Source organism: Oncorhynchus keta, chromosome 9 (assembly GCF_023373465.1).
Source record: "Oncorhynchus keta strain PuntledgeMale-10-30-2019 chromosome 9, Oket_V2, whole genome shotgun sequence".
NCBI lineage: Eukaryota > Metazoa > Chordata > Actinopteri > Salmoniformes > Salmonidae > Oncorhynchus > Oncorhynchus keta.
The window spans coordinates 18,344,993-18,368,641 of NC_068429.1; the positions used below are offsets into that span (position 1 = coordinate 18,344,993).

At 44.3% G+C, this 23,649-nt stretch overlaps 1 protein-coding gene across 3 annotated transcripts in view; it reads left to right on the plus strand.

Moving 5' to 3' along the window:
* The window catches only part of pargl (poly (ADP-ribose) glycohydrolase, like), a 34,438-nt gene extending 10,841 nt beyond the window's left edge, over nucleotides 1–23,597 (plus strand). For all 3 annotated transcript variants that reach the window (XM_052525402.1, XM_052525400.1, XM_052525401.1), the window contains 13 exons: nucleotides 55–147; nucleotides 1,066–1,137; nucleotides 3,271–3,357; nucleotides 3,747–3,907; nucleotides 4,023–4,102; nucleotides 4,303–4,375; nucleotides 4,571–4,646; nucleotides 4,805–4,952; nucleotides 5,195–5,273; nucleotides 5,371–5,479; nucleotides 5,606–5,714; nucleotides 6,002–6,130; nucleotides 23,037–23,597. In XM_052525402.1, the coding sequence (XP_052381362.1) occupies nucleotides 55–147; nucleotides 1,066–1,137; nucleotides 3,271–3,357; nucleotides 3,747–3,907; nucleotides 4,023–4,102; nucleotides 4,303–4,375; nucleotides 4,571–4,646; nucleotides 4,805–4,952; nucleotides 5,195–5,273; nucleotides 5,371–5,479; nucleotides 5,606–5,714; nucleotides 6,002–6,130; nucleotides 23,037–23,149 (1,329 nt within the window). In that variant the 3' untranslated portion in view covers nucleotides 23,150–23,597. The remainder of the gene's footprint in view (nucleotides 1–54; nucleotides 148–1,065; nucleotides 1,138–3,270; nucleotides 3,358–3,746; nucleotides 3,908–4,022; nucleotides 4,103–4,302; nucleotides 4,376–4,570; nucleotides 4,647–4,804; nucleotides 4,953–5,194; nucleotides 5,274–5,370; nucleotides 5,480–5,605; nucleotides 5,715–6,001; nucleotides 6,131–23,036) is intronic.
* Nucleotides 23,598–23,649: the final 52 nt, after the last annotated feature.

A 23,649-nucleotide genomic window follows, 5' to 3' on the forward strand; every position in this document is an offset into this window, starting at 1 on the left:
TTTGTTTGTTGGCTAATTTATTGATTGGTTAGTTGGTTGATTGACTTTTCCCAGGTAACCAGCTCTGAGGGAAGTCGGTGGAAGGTGGTCTCTAAACAGCTGGAGAGTCTGGCCAATAAGACCACTGCATCAGTGGGTGACGTAGAGGTACGACACACACACACACGCCTCCATTATCCTAACATTTCCTAACACCTCCATTATCATAACATTTCCTAACACGCCTCCATTATCCTAACATTTCCTAACACCTCCATTATCATAACATTTCCTAACACGCCTAATTATCCTAACATTTCCTAACACCTCCATTATCCTAACATTTCCTAACACGCCTCCATTATCCTAACATTTCCTATCACGCCTCCATTATCCTAACATTTCCTAACACGCCTCCATTATCCTAACATTTCCTAACACGCCTCCATTATCCTAACATTTCCTAACACGCCTAATTATCCTAACATTTCCTAACACCTCCATTATCCTAACATTTCCTAACACGCCTCCATTATCCTAACATTTCCTAACACGCCTCCATTATCCTAACATTTCCTAACACGCCTCCATTATCCTAACATTTCCTAACACCTCCATTATCATAACATTTCCTAACACGCCTAATTATCCTAACATTTCCTAACACCTCCATTATCCTAACATTTCCTAACACGCCTCCATTATCCTAACATTTCCTAACACGCCTCCATTATCCTAACATTTCCTAACACGCCTCCATTATCCTAACATTTCCTAACACGCCTCCATTATCCTAACATTTCCTAACACGCCTCCATTATCCTAACATTTCCTAACACGCCTCCATTATCCTAACATTTCCTAACACGCCTCCATTATCCTAACATTTCCTAACACGCCTCCATTATCCTAACATTTCCTAACACGCCTCCATTATCCTAACATTTCCTAACATGCCTCCATTATCCTAACATTTCCTAACATGCCCCCTCAGTTTAACCTGGGTTTGGGGTAACAGTTAAGGTAGGGGTCAGCATGTTTGACCAGTACTGTTTAACAACGATCTACATGTTTCTCTCCACTTAGAAAGCCATAAAGAAATACAACCCAAAGTATGAAGAGCAATGGTCCTTTGATGCCCTGCATACCTTTGTTCAGGTCAGTTACAACTTCACTGTGAATGGTCAACTTGCCCTCCAAATACACCTCCGCTGTTTTCAATCAGGATCTCAGCGATCACTGCCTCATTGCCTGTATCCGCTATGGGTCCGCGGGTCAAACGACCACCTCTCATCACTGTCAAACGCTCCCTAAAACACTTCTGCGAGCAGGCCTTTCTAATCGACCTGACCCGGGTATCCTGGAAGGATATTGACCTCATCCTGTCAGTCGAGGATGCCTGGTCATTCTTTAAAAGTAATTTCCTCGCCAGCTTAGATAAGCATGCCCCGTTAAAAAAATGCAGAACTAAGAACAGATAAAGCCCTTGGTTCACTGCAGACCTGACTGCTCTCGACCAGCACAAAAACATCCTGTGGCGGACTGCAATAGCATCGAATAGTCCCCGCGATATGCAACTGTTCAGGGAAATCAGGAACCAATACACACAGTCAGTCAGGAAAGCAAAGGCTACCTTTTTCAAGCAGAAATTCGCATCCTGTAGCTCTAACTTCAAAACGTTTTGGGACACTGTAAAGTTAGTACCCCAGCCACACTCAAGGTACTAAACGATATCATAACTGCCATCGATAGAAGACAGTACTGTGCAGCCTTGACCTAGGCAACTCAATAGCCTTGGTTTTTCTAATGACTGCCTCGCCTTGTTCACCAACTACTTTGCAGACAGAGTTCAGTGTGTCAAATCGGAGGGCATGTTGTCTGGACCTCTGGCAGTCTCTATGGGGGTACCACAGGGTTCAATTCTCGGGCCGACTCTTTTCTCTGTATATATCAATGATGTCGTTCTTGCTGCGGGCGATTCCCTGATCCACCTCTACACAGACGACACCATTCTGTATACTTCTGGCCCTTCCTTGGACACTGTGCTAACTAACCTCCAAACGAGCTTCAATGCCATACAACACTCCTTCCGTGGCCTCCAACTGCTCTAGTAAAACCAAATGCATGCTTTTCAACTGTTCGCTGCCCGCACCCGCCCGCCCGACTAGCATCACCACCCTGTACGGTTCCGAGCAAGAATATGCGGACAACTATAAATACCTAGGTGTCTGGTTAGACTGTAAACTCTCCTTCCAGACTCATATTAAACATCTCTAATCCAAAATCAAATCTAGAATTGGCTTTCTATTTCGCAACAAAGCCTCCTTCACTCACGCTGCCAAACTTACCATTGTAAAACTGACTATCCTACCGATCCTCAATTTCAACGATGTCATCTACAAAATAGCTGCCAATACTCTACTCAGCAAACTGGATGCAGTCTATCACAGTGCCATCCGTTTTGTTACCAAATCACCTTATACCACCCACCACTGCGTCCTGTATGCTCTAGTCGGCTGGCCCTCGCTACATATTCGTTGCCAGACCCACTGGCTCCACGTCATCTAAGTCTATGCTAGGTAAAGCTCCGCCTTATCTCAGTTCACTTGTCACGATAACAACACCCACCTTTAGCACACGTTCCAGTAGGTATATCTCACTGATCATCCCCAAAGCCAACACCTCATTTGGCCGCCTTTCCTTCCAGTTCTCTGCTGCCAGTGACTGGAACGAATTGCAAAAATTGCTGAAGTTGGAGACTTTTATTTCCCTCACCAACTTTAAACATCAACTATCTGAGCAGCTAACCGATTGCTGCAGCTGTACATAGTCCATCTGTAAATAGCCCACCCAATCTACCTGCCTCATCCCCATACTGTTTTTATTTTATTTACTTTTCTGCTCTTTTGCACACCAGTATCTCTACTTGCACATCATCACCTGCTCATTTATCACTCCAGTGTTAATCTGCTAAATTGTAATTATTCACTCCTATGGCCTATTTATTGCCTATCTCATACCTTTTGCACACAATGTATATAGACTTTCTTTTTTCTACTGTGTCATTGACTTGTTTATTGTGTTGTCTTGTTTATTGTTTACTCCATGTGTAACTCGGTGTTGTTGTCTGTGTCACACTGCTTTGCTTTATCTTGGCCAGGTCACAGTTGTAAATGAGAACTTGTTCTCAACTAGCCTACCTGGATAAATAAAGTTGATTTAAATAAAAATAAAAAAACATTTATTTTTATTTTATTTTGTTACATATATTCTCCTTTCCCTCTTCTCTAGAAATCACCCAAAGAAGAGAAATACTACACGTCTGTTTTTCCTAAGATAGCAGAGCTGGCCTCCTGCCTGCCTCACTATATCAAGAAGGTAACAACATAGGACATCATTCAGTTCCTATGGTACAGAGGTAGTGTACTATGTAGTGTGACAGACCAGGTCGTTTGGTCAAGACGTTTACACAGATCAGACACGGACAGAGTAGGATTAGCTCGGTTTCAAGGGTGTTTATTTAAATAATGAATCAAATTAAGAAAAGGATAGGTCTCCCCCATGAGACCCTACAGCGGTAGTGGACTATGTAGGGCACAGAGGTAGTGGACTATGTAGGGCACAGAGGTAGTGGACTATGTAGGGCACAGAGGTAGTGGACTATGTAGGGCACAGAGGTAGTGGACTATGTAGGGCACAGAGGTAGTGGACTATGTAGGGTACAGATTGTAGAGGTACTGAATGTGTGTTCTCTACTCTGTGTGTAGGCTATCCCTCTACTCCAGAAGGGCCAGACTCAGTCCATCACATTGTCCCAGAGACAGATAGCTTGTCTGCTGGCCAACGCCTTCTACTGCACCTTCCCCCACCGCAACTCTCCCAACCCCAGAGCAGAGTACCATAACTACCCCACCATCAACTTTAACAGGTCAGAACACACACAACAAACTCCACTGAGGACCCACACACATAGAGACAAACACGAAGTATTCCAACTTCAACAGATGATAACATGTGACCACTCTATCTCTCTCTGTTGTCAGTCTGTTTGAAAAGTGGTCTGAGAGGAAGAGAGAGAAGCTGAGAGCCCTCCTTCATTACTTCCACACTGTCACAGACCCAGGTACGTTACTACCACACACTACTATAGTCACTATAATGACTGGAATACAAGTGCTGTAGTGTACTGTAGGGTACAGAATGCAGGTTACAGGAACCTATTTAAGACCGTCTGATGAGTGTCGATGAGGAATACCCTCTGATAATAGTTGCTGTGGGAACCAGGTTTACCTGTCTGAACTTTGACCCTTGTTGCCATGACAGCGACCAGGCTCAATGGACTGGTGACCTTTGAGAGGCGCTACATCAGAGACAAAGACATGCCCTACTGGGGGAGGTACACACACACACACACACACTCACTCACTCACTCACTCACTCACTCACTCACTCACTCACTCACTCACTCACTCACTCACTCACTCACTCACCACTCACTCACTCACTCACTCACTCACTCACTCACTCACTCACTCACTCACTCACTCACTCACTCCTAATATGTCCCCTCTTGTCTTTCTCTGTGTGTCAGTTGTAAGGAGACTGTTCCTAAACTCCACGTCACCTCAGCAGGCTGCATAGAGGAACAGGGAGCAGGGATGTTACAGGTTGGTGACATCTACTGGCTTGTGTGTGTGTAACACTGTATAAGTGTGTGTTTGTGAATTTTTGACTGCGTGTCTGTGTGTGTGGGTGTGTGTAATGCTATATGTGTTTGTGAATTTGTGAGTGTGTAATCCTAAGAGTGTGTGTGTGTGTGTTGCAGGTGGACTTTGCCTGTAACATGATAGGAGGTGGAGTGTTGGGCTCAGGTCTGGTTCAAGAGGAGATTCTGTTCCTGATGAACCCTGAACTCATCGTATCTCGACTCTTCACTGAGAAACTAGGAGACAATGAGTGTCTCTTCATCACAGGTGTGTGTGTGTGTGTGTGTGTGTGTGTGTGTGTGTGTGTGTGTGTGTGTGTGTGTGTGTGTGTGTGTGTGTGTGTGTGTGTGTGTGTGTGTGTGTGTGTGTGTGTGTGTGTGTGTGTGTGTGTGTGTGTGTGTGTGTGTGTGTGTGTGTGTGTGTGTGTGTGTGTGTGATCACAGGTTATATCATCTCTCCTCCTCTCCCTTTCTCTCCGTTACATTTTCTCTCTCTCTCTCTCTCTGTAGGTTCTCAACAGTTCAGTCAGTACAGTGGCTACAGTGACACTTTTAAGTGGGAAGGGCCTCACAGAGACGACATTGAGAGGTGCACTCACTCACTCACTCACTCACTCACTCACTCACTCACTCACTCACTCACACTCACACACTAAAGTCCATGATTGCTCTGCCTGTGTTTGCAGGGATGAGTGGCAGAGGCTACACAGACAGATTGTGGCCATGGATGCTCTTCACTTCAGACACCAGAGAGAACAGTACAACATGAAACAGGTCACCAGGGAACTCAACAAGGTGACAGCCAACCCTCCTCTCCTGTAGGGGCCAGATTACAGCTGATTAGTAGAATCAGGTGTGCCAGCTAGAGCAGGGCTGGAGATAAATCTGATGTCGGTGGTGTCCTGTAATATCCTCCCTCAGGCGTACTGTGGCTTTAAGGCAGATGGCAACACTTACCCAGACTTCCTTCCTGACATCGCCACGGGAAACTGGGGCTGCGGAGCCTTCAATGGAGACCCCAAACTTAAAGGTACCCCTAACTGTTAACCCCTTTCTTAAAGGTACCCCTAACTGTTAACCCCTTTCTTAAAGGTACCCCTAACTGTTAACCCCTCACTTAAAGGTACCCCTAACTGTTAACCCCTTACTTAAAGGTACTGTTAACCCCAAATTTAAAGGTACCACTAACTGTTGACCCTGGCTCCCAACTCCCCAAACAATAACTCAACTCTACCCACAGGATATTCCACATAGATCCACTCTGAAAATTCACAGAAAATTACACTGTGATCTGATTGGTTGTTTGTCCCCTCCCAGCTCTGGTACAGCTGATGGCTGCAGCCAGGGCCAAGAGGGACGTGTCCTTCTTCACATTCAATAACTTCATCTTGGAGAGAGAGCTGCAGGACATGCACCACCTACTGGTCACACACAGAACTACAGTGGGTGAGTTAGTACACACAGAACTCCAGTGGGTGAGTTAGTACACACAGAACTCCAGTGGGTGAGTTGGTACACACAGAACTACAGTGGGTGAGTTAGTACACACAGAACTACAGTGGATGTGTTAGTACACACAGAACTACAGTGGGTGAGTTAGTACACACACAACTACAGTGGATGTGTTAGTACACACAACTACAGTGGGTGAGTTAGTTCACACAGAACTATAGTGGGTGAGTTAGTTCACACAGAACTATAGTGGGCGAGTTAGTTCACACAGAACTACAGTGGGTGAGTTAGTACACACAGAACTGCAGTGGGTGAGTTAGTACACACAGAACTACAGTGGGTGAGTTAGTACACACAGAACTACAGTGGATGTGTTAGTACACACAACTACAGTGGGTGAGTTAGTACACACAGAACTACAGTGGGTGAGTTAGTACACACAACTACAGTGGATGTGTTAGTACACACAGAACTACAGTGGGTGAGTTAGTACACACAGAACTACAGTGGATGAGTTAGTACACACAGAACTATAGTGGGTGAGTTAGTACACACAGAACTACAGTGGGTGAGTTAGTACACACAGAACTACAGTGGGTGAGTTAGTACACACAGAACTACAGTGGGTGAGTTAGTACACACAGAACTACAGTGGGTGAGTTAGTACACACAGAACTATAGTGGGTGAGTTAGTACACACATAATTACTACACTCCAGAGTATGTGATCTGAGTTGAGTGGTCAGGAATCCCGCTCATTGCTCCTGGAGCACTGCTCTGGCGTTCCATCTCCTTTCCAACCGCTCATTGCTCCTGGAGCACTGCTCTGGCGTTCCATCTCCTTTCCAACCACTCATTGCTCCTGGAGCACTGCTCTGGTGTTCCATCTCCTTTCCAACCGCTCATTGCTCCTGGAGCACTGCTCTGGCGTTCCATCTCCTTTCCAACCGCTCATTGCTCCTGGAGCACTGCTCTGGTGTTCCATCTCCTTTCCAACCGCTCATTGCTCCTGGAGCACTGCTCTGGCGTTCCATCTCCTTTCCAAACACTCATTGCTCCTGGAGCACTGCTCTGGCATTCCATCTCCTTTCCAACCGCTCTGCTAAAAACCGCTCATTGCTCCTGGAGCACTGCTCTGGCATTCCATCTCCTTTCCAACCGCTCTGCTAAAAACCGCTCATTGCTCCTGGAGCACTGCTCTGGCGTTCCATCTCCTTTCCAAACACTCATTGCTCCTGGAGCACTGCTCTGGCATTCCATCTCCTTTCCAACCGCTCTGCTAAAAACCGCTCATTGCTCCTGGAGCACTGCTCTGGCGTTCCATCTCCTTTCCAACCGCTCCGCTAAAAACCGCTCATTGCTCCTGGAGCACTGCTCTGGCGTTCCATCTCCTTTCCAACCGCTCATTGCTCCTGGAGCACTGCTCTGGCGTTCCATCTCCTTTCCAACCGCTCCGCTAAAAAACGCTCTGCACTCAAAAAATACAAATAAATGCTGCTCTTAATTCACTCCATTCATTAAAATCACAGTTGAACCAAAAACCCATCTATTGTAACTTCCTGGACCTACAGTACCATTTGGTTTTGAAGGATTGAAACCAAACCATTTGATTTGAATGACAAGTATTTTAATACAAAGAAATACATTGTGAAGCATTTGCAAGTGCGACACAATTGGCTGGTAGGGACATAAAGTGTTCAACATTTAAACAACATTTTGATGTATTAAATCATTATAGTCTATACATTGCACATATAGGCTGTGACTTACTTACAATTAAATACAAATTAAACGAAAAATGCCTTATTAGACTCAGTCTACAGTGCCTTTGAATTCATTTTTAGAAACACAAGTTTGGCCAGTCTGTGGCTTCAGGCTCATGTGATGGTGCCTGGAGTCCAGAAGCACAGAGTATCCTCGCTGCACTTGCAGAGCCGCTTTTGGCCACTCTTGCCATCCTGGGCAGAGATGCAGAGTTGTTGTTTTTTTTCTCTCTTAAGTCGTCCTAAAGGTTTTTAGGCAAAATAACCCAATCAAAAGGGAAGCTCTTTGAAATTGGGAATATGCCAGGCCTATTGGGCCAAAATCAATGATGGCCTATTGTATAGATAATAGAACAAAAATGACCTAAACTTTTAAGAGATCAGATTTTTTGTTTATAAATACTTAGCTACAATGACACAGTTATCTACGCACCTCTTTCTTTCTGCATTTGAGATGTGTCCTTAGAGATTCCACAATGATTATTTAGTTGTGGACACCACATCACTCCCTCTCTTGCTCTTGGTCCTCATCTTTGTAAGTCACCTTGATTTTGCACCTGTGTGTTTTATCAGTTTCTTTATGAAAATATTTAGTAGGTAAAGCAAGTGGCTATAGCAGCACACAAGTAGACTACTAATGCATGCTGGGCCGGGGGCGTGCCCTGAGCTCCTGAAGTGAGCGAAATTGGAGCGGGCGAGAAGTCTGACGCTCCAGCCTTTGGGAAGCTCGCTCCGCGCTCCAGTCAAATTGGGCAGCCTCCGCTCCTCACTCCGCTCCAGCTCCACTCTGCTCACTTACAGTTGAAGTGAGAAGTTTACATACACCGTAGCCAAATACATTTAAACTGCAGTTTTTCACAATTACTGACATTTAATCAGAGTAAAACTTTGCTGTCTAAGGTCAGTTTGGATCACCACTTTATTTTAAGAATAAAGAATGTGAAATGTCAGAATAATAGTAGAGAGAAGGATTTATTTCAGGTTTCATTTCTTTCATCACATTCCCAGTGGGTCAAAAGTTTACATACACTCAATTAGTATTTGGTAGCATTGCCTTTAAATTGTTTAACTTGGTTCAAACGTTTCGAGTAGCCTCTAACAAGCTTCCAACAATATGTTGGGTGAATTTTGGCCCATTCCTCCTGACAGAGCTGGTGAAACTGAGTCAGGTTTGTAGGCCTCCTTGCTCGCACATGCTTTTGTGATGGTCACTCCAATAATTTGACTTTGTTGTCCTTAAGGCATTTTGCCACAACTTTGGAAGTATGCTTGGGGTAATTGTCCATTTCGAAGACCCATTTGCGACAAAGCCTTAACTTCCTGACTGATGTCTTGAAATCTTGCTTCAATATATCCACATGATTTTCCTTCCTCGTGATGCTGTCTATTTTGTGAAGTGCACCAGTCCCTCCTGCAGCAAAGCACCCCCACAACAGGATGCTGCCACCCCCGTGCTTCACGGTTGGGATGGTGTTCTTCTGCTTGCAAGCCTCTCCCTTTTTCCTCCAAACATAATGGCCAAACAGTTCTATTTTTGTTTCATCAGACGAGAGGATATTTCTCCAAAAAGTCTTTGTTTCCATGTGCAGTTGCAAACTCTAGTCTGGCTTTTTTATGGCTGTTATGTAGCAGTGGCATCTTCCTTACTGAGCGGCCTTTTAGGTTATGTCGATATAGGACTCATTTTACTGTGGATATAGTTACTTTTGTACCTGTTTTCTCCAGCATCTTCACAAGGTCCTTTGCTGTTGTTCTGGGATTGATTTGCACTTTTCGCACCAAAGTACGTTCATCTCTAGGAGACAGAACGCGTCTCCTTCCTGAGCGGTATGACGGCTGTGTGGTCCCATGGTATTTATACTTGCGTACTATTGTTTGTACAGATGAACGTGGTACCTTCAGGCGTGTGGAAATTGCTCCCAATGATGAACCAGACTTGTGGAAGTCTACAATTTTTTTTCTGCGGTTTTGGCTGATTTCTTTTGATTTACCATGATGTCAAGCAAAGAGGCACTGAGTTTGAAGGTAGGCCTTGAAACACATCCACAAGTACAGGTACACCTCCAATTGACTCAAATGACTTTCAGAAGCTTCTAAAGCCATGACATAATTTTCTGGAATTTTCCAAGCTGTTTAAAGGCACAGTCAACTTAGTGTATGTGACTTCTGACCCACTGGATTTGTGATACAGTGAAATAATCTGTCTGTAAACAATTGTTGGAAAAATTACTTGTGTCATGCAGAATGTAGATGTCCTAACCGACTTGCCAAAACTATAGTTTGTTAACAAGAAATTTGTGGAGTGGTTGAAAGGCGAGTTTTAATGACCCCAACCTAAGTGTACGTAAACTTCCGACTTCAATAGTGCTCTGATACACACAGACCTACAGAGGGTGAGTTAGTACACACAGAACTACAGTGGGTGAGTTACCATAGTACAGACTCAGATCTACAGTGGGTGAGTTACCATAGTACAGACTCAGATCTACAGTGGGTGAGTTACCATAGTACAGACTCAGATCTACAGTGGGTGAGTTACCATAGTACAGACTCAGATCTACAGTGGGTGAGTTACCATAGTACAGACTCAGATCTACAGTGGGTGAGTTACCATAGTACAGACTCAGATCTACAGTGGGTGAGTTACCATAGTACAGACTCAGATCTACAGTGGGTGAGTTACCATAGTACAGACTCAGATCTACAGTGGGTGAGTTACCATAGATAGTAGACACTAGGAACTACAGCGGGTGAGTAACTATAGTAACTACACTGAACAAAAATATAAACGATACATGCAACACTTTCAAAGATTTTACTAAGTCACAGTTCATAAAATGAAATCAGTCAATTGAAATACATTCATTAGGCCCTAATCTATTGATTTCACATGACTGGGAATACAAATATGCATCTGTTGGTCTCCGATACAGTTGTGTACAGATCTTTGCGACATGGGGTGTGCATTATCATGCTGAAACATGAGGTGATGGCAGCAGAACAAGGGCACAACAATGGGCCTCAAGATCTCATCCGTGAATGGCTCACTTCTCCAGTGTGCCAGTGGCCATCGAAGGTGAGCATTTGCCCACTGAAGTTGGTTACAACGCCGAACTGCAGTCAGGTCAAGACCCTGGTCAGGACGACGAGCACGCAGATGAACTCCCCTGAGGCGGTTTCTGACAGGTTGTACAGATATCCTTCGGTTGTGCTAACCCAGAGTTTCATCAGCTGTCCGGGTGGCTGGTCTCAGACGATCCCGCTGGTGAAGAAGCCTGATGTGGAGGTCCTGGGCTGGCGTGGTTACATGTGGCCTGCGATATTGAGGCCTGTTGGACGTACTGCCAAATTCTCTAAAACGACGTTAGAGGTGGCTTATGGTTGAGAAATTACCATTAAATGATCTGGCAACAGCTCTGGTAGACATTCCTGCAGTCAGCATGCCAATTATTGCAAGCTCCCTCAAAACTTGAGACATCTGTGGCATTGTGTTGTGTGACAAAACTGCACATTTTAGTTTGCTTTTATTGTCCTCAGCACAAGATGCACCTGTGTAATGATCATGCTGTTTAATCAGCTTCTTGATATCAAATTGATAGAGGAATTCTAAATTCCCTTATGTTTTATTGCCAAAACCAATCAGTACTCATTTCTAATTCATGATAAGTTGTAAGTTTATCATTTGCATGAATTAGCAAGAGACCAGTCTTAAAAACAAGTTCAGCATTTATTCTTGATGAGTACTGAATGCTTACACACATTTCCACAGGTTATAAACTGAACATGACATCATCAGTTTCCCGCCCTCTCTCCGATTCTCACAAGAACCCATTGTTTTAGGAATGGAACGTTTCCCAGGCATTTCTTATCTGTCTGAAAAGCCACAGCATCACTCCTCCTTAAACTTTCCCAGGAGACACAGACACAATACATTTCTGCTTACATTTTCAGTAACAGTACAATTAAGAACCCATACTTTTCAAATCATAACATAATAGTATTAGCATAGAAGGGTTCTAATCATTAATGTATACATAATTGATCATCTAAACTATATTTTCCTCTATCACAAATGAAAATCAAATCAAATGTATTTGTCACATACACATGGTTAGCAGATGTTAATGCGAGTGTAGCGAAATGCTTGTGCTTCTAGTTCCGACAATGCAGTAATAACCAACAAGTAATCTAATTAACAATTCCATAACTACTACCTTATACACACAAGTGTAAAGGGATAAAGAATATGTACATAAAGATATATGAATAAGTGATGGTACAGAACGGCATTAGGCAAGATGCAGTTGATGGTATAGAGTACAGTATATACAGTGCCTTGCGAAAGTATTCGGCCCCCTTGAACTTTGCGACCTTTTGCCACATTTCAGGCTTCAAACATAAAGATATAAAACTGTATTTTTTTTGGAAGAATCAACAACAAGTGGGACATAATCATGAAGAGGAACGACATTTATTGGATATTTCAAACTTTTTTAACAAATCAAAAACTGAAAAATTGGGTGTGCAAAATTATTCAGCCCCCTTAAGTTAATACTTTGTAGCGCCACCTTTTGCTGCGATTACAGCTGTAAGTCGCTTGGGGTATGTCTCTCAGTTTTGCACATCGAGAGACTGAATTTTTTTCCCCATTCCTCCTTGCAAAACAGCTCGAGCTCAGTGAGGTTGGATGGAGAGCATTTGTGAACAGCAGTTTTCAGTTATTTCCACAGATTCTCGATTGGATTCAGGTCTGGACTTTGACTTGGCCATTCTAACACCTGGATATGTTTATTTTTGAACCATTCCATTGTAAATTTTGCTTTATGTTTTGGATCATTGTCTTGTTGGAAGACAAATCTCCGTCCCAGTCTCAGGTCTTTTGCAGACTCCATCAGGTTTTCTTCCAGAATGGTCCTGTATTTGGCTCCATCCATCTTCCCATCAATCTTAACCATCTTCCCTGTCCCTGCTGAAGAAAAGCAGGCCCAAACCATGATGCTGCCACCACCATGTTTGACAGTGGGGATGGTGTGTTCAGGGTGATGGGCTGTGTTGCTTTTACGCCAAACATAACGTTTTGCATTGTTGACAAAAAGTTCAATTTTGGTACTTCCGGCGCCGACAGAGATGGCCGCCTCGCTTCGCTTCGCGTTCCTAGGAAACTATGCAGTTTTTTTGTTTTTTTTACGTGTTATTTCTTACATTAGTACCCCAGGTCATCTTAGGTTTCATTACATACAGTCGAGAAGAACTACTGAATATAAGATCAGCGTCAACTCACCATCAGTACGACCAAGAATATGTTTTCCGCGACGCGGATCCTGTGTTCTGCCTTACAAACAGGTCAACGGAATTGATTCCATGCAGCGACTCCAAAAAACGACTTCGTAAAAGAGGGAAACGTAGCGGTCTTCTGGTCAGACTCCGGACACGGGCACATCGTGCACCACTCCCTAGCATTCTTCTTGCCAATGTCCAGTCTCTTGACAACAAGGTTGATGAAATCCGAGCAAGGGTAGCATTCCAGAGGGACATCAGAGACTGTAACGTTCTCTGCTTCACGGAAACATGGCTCACTGGAGAGACGCAATCCGGGGCGGTGCAGCCAACGGGTTCCTCCACGCATCCCGCCGACAGAAGCAAACATCTTTCTGGTAAGAAGAGTGGCGGGGGCGTATGCCTCATGACTAACGAGACATGGTGTGATGAAAGAAACATACAGGAACTCAAATCCTTCTGTTCACCTGATTTAGAATTCCTCACAATCAAATGTAGACCGCATTATCTACCAAGAGAATTCTCTTCGATTATAATCACAGCCGTATATATCCAAGCAGACACATCGATGGCTCTGAACGAACTTTATTTAACTCTTTGCAAACTGGAAACCATTTATCCAGAGGCTGCATTCATTGTAGCTGGGGATTTTAACAAAGCTAATCTGAAAACAAGACTCCCTAAATTTTATCAGCATATTGATTGCGCAACCAGGGGTGGTAAAACCTTGGATCATTGTTACTCTAACTTCCGCGACGCATATAAGGCCCTGCCCCGCCCCCCTTTCGGAAAAGCTGACCACGACTCCATTTTGTTGATCCCTGCCTACAGACAGAAACTTAAACAAGAGGCTCCCACGCTGAGGTCTGTCCAACGCTGGTCCGACTAAGCTGACTCCACACTCCAAGACTGCTTCCATCACGTGGACTGGGATATGTTTCGTATTGCGTCAGATAAAAATATTGACGAATACGCTGATTCGGTGTGCGAGTTCATTAGAACGTGCGTTGAAGATGTCGTTCCCATAGCAACGATAAAAACATTCCCTAACCAGAAACCGTGGATTGATGGCAGCATTCGCGTGAAACTGAAAGCGCGAACCACTGCTTTTAATCAGGGCAAGGTGTCTGGTAACATGACCGAATATAAACAATGCAGCTATTCCCTCCGCAAGGCTATTAACCTCATAGTCCGCCCCATCCCGCATGCGGTCGCAAGGCTATTAACCTCATAGTCCGCCCCATCCCGCATGCGGTCGCGTTACTACAGCCTCAAGATCATTACCATAACGCAACGTTAGCGATTTCTAAAAATCGCAAATGAAATGAAATAAATATGCCTGCTCTCAAGCTTATCCCTTTCTTAACAATCCTGTCGTCTCAGATTGTCAAAATATGCTTTAGAACCAGAGAAAATCAATAATTTGTGTAAGAGTGGTGATAGCTAGCTTAGCATTTAGCGTTAGCATTTAGCACGCAACATATTCACAAAAACCAGCAAAGGGATCAAATAAAATAATTTACCTTTGAAGAACTTCAGATGTTTCAATGAGGTGACTCTCAGTTACATAGCAGATGTCCAGTTTTTCCTGAAAGATTATTGTGTAGGACACAACGTTCCGTTTTGTTACTATGCATTTGGCTACCGAAACTAACCGAAAATTCAGTCACCTACACGTCAAACTTTTTTCCGAATTAACTCCATAATATCGACTGAAACATGGAAAACGTTGTTTGAATCAATCCTCAAGGTGTTTTGTCATATATCTCTTCATTGAAATGCCGTCCCTGGAAGCGTGCATTCTTCTCTGATTCGGATGGAAAAATACTGGTAGCTGACTTTTGCGCACCAATTTCCACGCAGACACCGTGCGGGACACTTGGCAATTGTAGTCTCTTATGGTCAATCTTCCAATGATATGCCTACAAATACGTCACAATGCTGCAGACACCTTGGGGAAACGATAGAAAGTGTCCATTCATTCCTGTCGCATTCACAGCCATATAAGGCGATCATGGAAAACGTAGCTTCAGAAATCCTGTTCATTTCCTGGGCGCTCAAACATCTTGGTTTTGCCTGAAGCTTTTGTTCAACGGCACTCACAGTGAAAATCTTTGCAGTTCTGGAAACGTAAGAGTGTCTTCTTTCCAAAACTATCAATTCCAAGCATAGTCGAGCATCTTTTCGTGACAAAATATTGCGCTTAAAACGGGCACGTCTTTTTATCCAAAAATGAAATAATGCCCCTAGTGGACTAACAGGTTAAACAAGCTAAGCGTCAGTACAGAGACAAAGTAGAATCTCAATTCAACGGCTCAGACACAAGAGGCATGTGGCAGGGTCTACAGTCAATCACGGACTACAAGAAGAAACCCAGCCCAGTCACGGACCAGGATGTCTTGCTCCCAGGCAGACTATAAATAACTTTTTTGCCCGCTTCAAGGACAATACAGTGCCACTGACACGGCCTGCAACGAAAACATACGGTCTCTCCTTCACTGCAGCCGAGGTGAGTAAGACATTTAAACGTGTTAACCCTCGCAAGGCTGCAGGCCCAGACGGCATCCCCAGCCGCGCCCTCAGAGCATGCGCAGACCAGCTGGCTGGTGTGTTTACGGACATATTCAATCAATCCCTATACCAGTCTGCTGTTCCCACATTCTTCAAGAGGGCCACCATTGTTCCTGTTCCCAAGAAAGCTAAGGTAACTGAGCTAAACGACTACCGCCCCGTAGCACTCACTTCCGTCATCATGAAGTGCTTTGAGAGACTAGTCAAGGACCATATCACCTCCACCCTAGACCCACTCCAATTTGCTTACGCCCAAATAGGTCCACAGACGATGCAATCTCAACCACACTGCACACTGCCCTAACGCATCTGGACAAGAGGAATACCTATGTGAGAATGCTGTTCATCGACTACAGCTCGGCATTCAACACCATAGTACCCTCCAAGCTCGTCATCAAGCTCGAGACCCTGGGTCTCGACCCCGCCCTGTGCAACTGGGTACTGGACTTCCTGACGGGCCGCCCCCAGGTGGTGAGGGTAGGCAACATCTCCTCCCCGCTGATCCTCAACACTGGGGCCCCACAAGGGTGCGTTCTGAGCCCTCTCCTGTACTCCCTGTTCACCCACGACTGCGTGGCCACGCACGCCTCCAACTCAATCATCAAGTTTGCAGACGACACAACAGTGATAGGCTTGATTACCAACAACGACGAGACGGCCTACAGGGAGGAGGTGAGGGCCCTCGGAGTGTGGTGTCAGGAAAATAACCTCACACTCAACGTCAACAAAACTAAGGAGATGATTGTGGACTTCAGGAAACAGCAGAGGGAACACCTCCCTATCCACATCGATGGAACAGTAGTGGAGAGGGTAGCAAGTTTTAAGTTCCTCGGCATACACATCACAGACAAACTGAATTGGTCCACTCACACAGACAGCATCGTGAAGAAGGCGCAGCAGCGCCTCTTCAACCTCAGGAGGCTGAAGAAATTTGGCTTGTCACCAAAAGCACTCACAAACTTCTACAGATGCACAATCGAGAGCATCCTGGCGGGCTGTATCACCGCCTGGTACGGCAACTGCTCCGTCCTCAACCGTAAGGCTCTCCAGAGGGTAGTGAGGTCTGCACAACGCATCACCGGGGGCAAACTACCTGCCTTCCAGGACACCTACACCACCCGATGTTACAGGAAGTCCATAAAGATCATCAAGGACAACAACCACCCGAGCCACTGCCTGTTCACCCCGCTATCATCCAGAAGGCGAGGTCAGTACAGGTGCATCAAAGCTGGGACCGAGAGACTGAAAAACAGCTTCTATCTCAAGGCCAACAGACTGTTAAACAGCCACCACTAACATTGAGTGGCTGCTGCCAACACACTGACACTGACTCAACTCCAGCCACTTTAATAATGGGAATTGATGGGAAATGATGTAAATATATCACTAGCCACTTTAAACAATGCTACCTTATATAATGTTACTTACCCTACATTATTCATCTCATATGCATGCGTATATACTGTACTCTATATCATCAACTGCATCCTTATGTAATACATGTATCACTAGCCACTTTAACTATGCCACTTTGTTTACATACCCATCTCATATGTATATACTGTACTCAATACCATCTACTGTATTTTGCCTATGCTGCTCTGTACCATCACTCATTCATATATCCTTATGTACATATTCTTTATCCCCTTACACTGTGTATAAGACAGTAGTTTAGGAATTGTTAGTTAGATTACTTGTTGGTTATTACTGCATTGTCGGAACTAGAAGCACAAGCATTTCGCTACACTCGCATTAACATCTGCTAACCATGTGTATGTGACAAATAAAATTTGATTTGATTTGCATATAAGCGTTTACACCAACATTTCTCACGTAATTAATTGAATTAGACACAAAAAGCTCCCACCTTGTCGAGTGTATTTTGTTTTGTTGACATTTGGAAAGTTTACCAACAAATCTTCTGTTTCCATCAGGCCTGTCGTGACAATTGTTTTATCCAACATGTACACTACATGACCAAGAGTATGTGGACACCTGCTCGTCCCCACCTATGCAGCTATAACAGCCTCCACTCTTCTGGGAAGGCTTTCCAATAGATGTTGAAACATTGCTGTATGGATTTGCTTCCTTCCAGCCACAAGACCATTAGTTAGGTCGGGCACTGATGTTGGGCGATTAGGCCTGGCTCGCAGTTGGCGTTCCATTTTCTTTCACCTTTATTTAACCAGGTAAGCCAGTTGAGAACAAGTTCTCATTTACAACTGCGACCAATTCATCCCAAAGGTGTTCGATAGGGTTGAGGTCAGGACTCTGTGCAGGCCAGTGAAGATCTTTCACACCGATCTCAACAAACCATTTCTATATGGACCTCGCTTTGTGCATGGGGGCATTTCCTGTTTCAGCATGACAAGGGCCTTCCCCAAACTGTTTCCAGAAAGTTGAAAGCACTGAATCGTCTAGAATGCCATTGTATGTTGTCGCGTTAAGATTTCCCTTCACTGGAACTAAGAAGCCTAGCCCGAACAATGCAAAACAGACCTAGACCATTATTCCTCCCCTGGAATCCGCCAAACCCAGATTTGTCCGTTGGACTGCTAGATGGTGAAGCGCGATTCATCACTCCAGAGAACGTTTTCCCACTGCTCCAGAGTCCAATGGTGGCGAGCTTTACACCACTCCAGCCGACGCTTGGCATTACACATGGGGATCTTAGGCTTGTGTGCGGCTGTTCGGCCATGAAGCTCCCGACGAACGGTTCTTGTGCTGAGGCAGCTTCAGCACTTGGCAGTCCCGTTCTGTGAGCTTGTGTGGCTTACCATTTTGAGGCTGAGCCATTGTTGCTCCTAGACGTTTCCACTCCACAATAACATCAGTTACAGTTGACCGGGGCAGCTCTAGCAGGGCAGAAATTTGACAAACTGACTTGTTGGAAATGTGGCATCCTATGAAGGTGCCATGTTGAAAGTCACTGAGCTATTCAGTAAGGCCATTCTACTGCCAATGTTTGTCTATGGAGATTGCATAGCTGGGTGCTTCATTTTATTCACCAGTCAGCTGAAATAGCAGAATCCACTAATTTGAAGGGGTGTTTACATAATGTTGTATAGTATACTTTATGAAGATTGGATGAAAAACGGGTTATTGTCAGATTTTTTCTTTTTACCAACTCTCTGTTTGGATATTGGTTAGGTTACAATTAGGCTGTGAAATGTTAGCTAAGTTGAGGTGAGGGCTGCTCATGATCATCTTGTCTGGTTGGCTCATTTATTATCACGGATCAGAACATTTTGTCAGCATGTTATGTAGCTTAATAACTGGATTCTTTTTGCTCTTCTGATGCAGTCGCTTAGTAACCTAGGCCTACTCCCAACAAAAAGCTTCTGACTTGTCTTAATCAATCAATGAGATTTTGTTTAACTGAATCTCCATCTGTAGGTTATATTTGGTTCATTCTCTGGGCAAATTAGTGGAGGTGGTAAAGCTCATCTATTCTGTCACGTTCGTCGTAACGATGAGACCAAGGTGCAGCGTGATAAGAATACATTCTTCTTTTAATTAAACGAATTAACATAACAAAATGAACGTGACGCTACAATAACAAGTGCTGACAGGCAACTACACATAGACAATAACCCACAAAATACCCAAGGAATATGGCTACCTAAATATGGTCCCCAATCAGAGACCACGATAAACAGCTGCCTCTGATTGGGAACCAATCTAGCAACCATAGACAAATAAACACCTAGATATACAACAACCCCTAGACATGCAAAACCCCTAGACAATCCAAAAACTACACAAACCACCCTTGTCACACCCTGACCTATCCAAAATTATAAAGAAAACAAAGATAACTAAGGTAAGTACCCCCAAAGGTGCGGACTCCTGGCCGCAAACCTATATGGGAGGGTCTGGGTGGGCATCTAACCTCGGTGGCGGCTCTGGTTCTGGACGCCACCCCCCTTCTTTACACTGAGTCCTCGCCGTAGGCCCCAGGCTGGGGACCCTCGCTGCGTGGATCATCACCGGATGTTCTGGACTGGGGACCATCGCTGGAGACCCCGGGCTGGGGACCCCGGGCTGGGGACCGTCGCTGGAGACCCCGGGCTGGGGACCGTCGTTGGTGGTCCCGGATTGTGGCCCGTCGTTGGAGGTTCCGGACTGTGGCCCGTAGCCGGAGACCCCAGGCTGGGTACTGTCGCCGGACGCTCTGGACTGGGTACTGTCGCCGGGCACTCTGGACTGCCGAGGCGCGCTGTAGGCCTGGTGTGTGGTGCCGGCACTGGTGGTACCGTGCTGGGGACACGCACCTCAGGGTGAGTGCGAGGAGCAGGAACAGGGCATACTGGACTCTGGAGGCGCACTGTAGGCCTGGTGCGTGGTGTTGGCCACTGGTGGTACTGGGCTGGTGACACACCTCAGGGCGAGTGTGGAGAGGAAGCACAGGATACACTGGACCGTGGAGACGCATTGGAGATCCAGAATTTTGAGCTGGCTCAATACGTCCTGGCTGGATGCCCATTCTGCGCTCTACTGCATAACACGGTGCCTGACCAGTAACACGCTCCCCACAGTAAACACGAGGAGTTGGCTCAGGTCTCCTACCTGACTCAGCCAATCCCCTTCGGTGCCCCCCCCCCAAAATAAATATTGGGGCTGCCTCTCGGACTTCCGTGCTAGCCGTGTACCTTCATATCGACGCGGTTCCTCTATTCTCCGTTATTTTTCCTCATAGTATCGCCGTTCCGCTTTCGCTGCCTCTAACTCCTCCTAAGGACGGCGATACTCCCCCGGCTGTGTCCAGGGTCCTGCTCCATCTAACACCTCCTCCCAGGTCCATCTCCACATTAAGCTCTGTTCCTCCTTTTCACGCTGCTTGGTCCTTGTTTGGTGGGTTAGTTCTGTCACGTTCGTCGTAACGATGAGACCAAGGCGCAGCGTTTATTTTATTTTATTTGACCTTTATTTAACCAGGCAAGTCAGTTAAGAACACATTCTTATTTTCAATGACGGCCTGGGAACAGTGGGTTAACTGCCTGTTCAGGGGCAGAATGACAGCTTTGTACCTTGTCAGCTCGGGGGTTTGAACTCGCAACCTTCCGGTTACTAGTCCAACGCTCTTATTTCTGCCTCTGATTGGGAACCACTAGGCTACGCTGCCGCCCCAGGGTGATAAGAATACCTTCTTCTTTTAATTAAATGAAGAACACTTAACAAAACGAACGTGACGCTACAATAACAAGTGCTGACAGGCAACTACACATAGACAATAACCCACAAAATACCCAAGGAATATGGCTACCTAAATATGGTCCCCAATCAGAGACCACGATAAACAGCTGCCTCTGATTGGGAACCAATCTAGCAACCATAGACAAATAAACACCTAGATATACAACAACCCCTAGACATACAAAACCCCTTGTCATGTCTTTACTGTCATTAACTGAAGACTGATAGTTTTTATCAAAGATTCTCTGTAACGAGTTACTATGCGATCAACTGATTAATCACATAACTAATTAACTATGAAATCGGGGTATTATATTCAGATTACAAAGTTATCATTTCCTAAAATAACTTTTCAGATATTTTATCTGATCAATTAGTCTTCGAATTAATGAATTATTTACTTTACCTCCCGTTAGTCTCATTCCAAACGTCGTAAATTGTTGGTTATCTGCACGAACCCAGTCTTCACTATGAGTCATCCATACATCAATTGTCTTAAATAATTTATTTATTAATAACTAAGTAATTCACAGAAATGCATAAACAAACAAACAAAGGTAAATGTAATGATAGGAAACGGCGCCCTAGTGGGCTAAACCGGCATGGCGGTTTGTTAAACAAAAGGGAAATGGGGGGTCGACTAAGAAGTCACTACAGAGTTAATTATAACAATTAAAATGCTAATCCTTTACACATGAACGCTCACTCATTCGGGAACAATTGCAATCAATATATATATTTACGCTCAGTGTGTCGTCTTGATCGCTGGTGTAAAGTTTGTATCTTTCGTAGAATTCTCCCTCTCTCTCTCTGATTTAGTTAGAGGGGATAGTTCAAAGTGACATTCATTATAGAATGGATGTTTCGGCGGTTGTCGTTCTTCGCGTTCAATGATACCGAATTCCTAGCTCCAGACTAGTAATTAGTATCAAAAACTTGTTCTCATCTTGTCGGTATCGATAGTCTAAGAGTTTAACCACGTGGTATGGTTAAAAGATTCAGCAATGGTCTACAACCTTCATCCTCCCCTAATGGAGAAAAACATGGTCTGGTGATCATTTCTCAAAGTTGGGTTTTATTCAGAATTGCAGAAAAGGGCTGTCTCAGGATGCCTGACCCTAACTGGGCTCAGGGGCGGTCCTCTGATTTAGTTCTATTCCCATTCCCTTTTTGAGTTTTCCTTCATTAAACAGTCCAAAATCACATTGTAAAATGGTGTAAACAGTATCATACTCACTCATTCATCTTATACAACAATTAGATGTAAACATTATATCTGGGGCTATTATATAAACAGCGTTATAGTAATGTGGCCACACCGTCTCCCATGACCTTCCCAAGTTGTGACAAACGGTCCAGTTTGTAGATGGATTCTTCACCGATCTTTTATACTTTCTCCGGAACATGAAATTTGTTCGTACCTCAAGTTCTGTGATGTGGAAGGATTTCCTTTGTCTCCATGAAAAACGAATCTCTCTATAACTGTGTGTCCATGAGTTCTTCTCAGGACTTTACGACCTCTGACCACAGCAGCCTTGTTGAAGGAGGAAAGGGGGAGGCAGGGAGAGGGGGATGGGGTTGCTATACTCAAAGAGGCCAACGTCATGACACCCTAGACAATACAAAAACTACACAAACCACCCTCGTCACACCCTGACCTAACCAAAATAATAAAGAAAAGTAAGGTCAGGGTGTGACATATTCATTTTCTCATCTATCACTGATCAGAAACATTTGGCATTCAAGAATATAGCCTAAATCAAGAGTAGGTATCAATTTTGCTTGAGTGCGTATAGTCAACTCCAACAGCTTGAGGATATTGTGATTTATTTTTATAGATTGTTATTATTTTCTATTGATATGATGAAGATTCTCTCAATGTAAGACCCTACACCTGCACCCTGTCAAAGTGGACTGAGGATAGAAAAAACATGGGCTTGCCTTGGACAAGGTTTTTTATATGACAGCGGTTCCACAAGTTGCCGTGGTGCAAAAAAGTCCTCCTTCCCTTCACTGTTTAGTCAAACATCATATCCTCCTGGTTGCCGTGTAAATCAAGTTTGATTGATTGATTCCTCTCCCCTGTCTCAGGTGAGCTGTATGAGTTGCTGGTTGACTACTGTGCTGTGATACAGTTGGCTCACACACATGCGGACCTGTTTGACTGGATCAGGAATAACCTGAAACACAGGAGTCAGCTGTGAGGACACATCTACATACTCTAAAGGAGCTTCCTTTCCTTGTCTCCTTTCCTTTTTTTCACATTATTGAGATGCACCCCAGAGAGAGTGGCTCTATGAATGATCTGTGGATAGAAACATGGTACAAATCCAAGTAATGGTTGATTATGAATGTGTTTGTCTTTTCAATAGTTACACTGTTCCTAAATCAAACTGATACATTTGTAACTACTGCATACTGAACTATTTAGAAAACGACTAAATGTGATGATAAAACGAAGCTAATGAAATGATGTCAACAAAATCAGGGGTCCTGCTTTTTGATTTGTCCCTTGATGATAGCCAACAACTTAACCATCACCAGACATATATATATATATATATATATACATGCAGTGTACTGTAAAATACTCTAAAATTATAATTTTTTTCTTTAAACATTTTGAATAAATTCCTCTTTATAATCTAGTGACTTCACTGTTTGTTTATTGGCAAAATGAGTATTGTGGCTGACAGACATACGC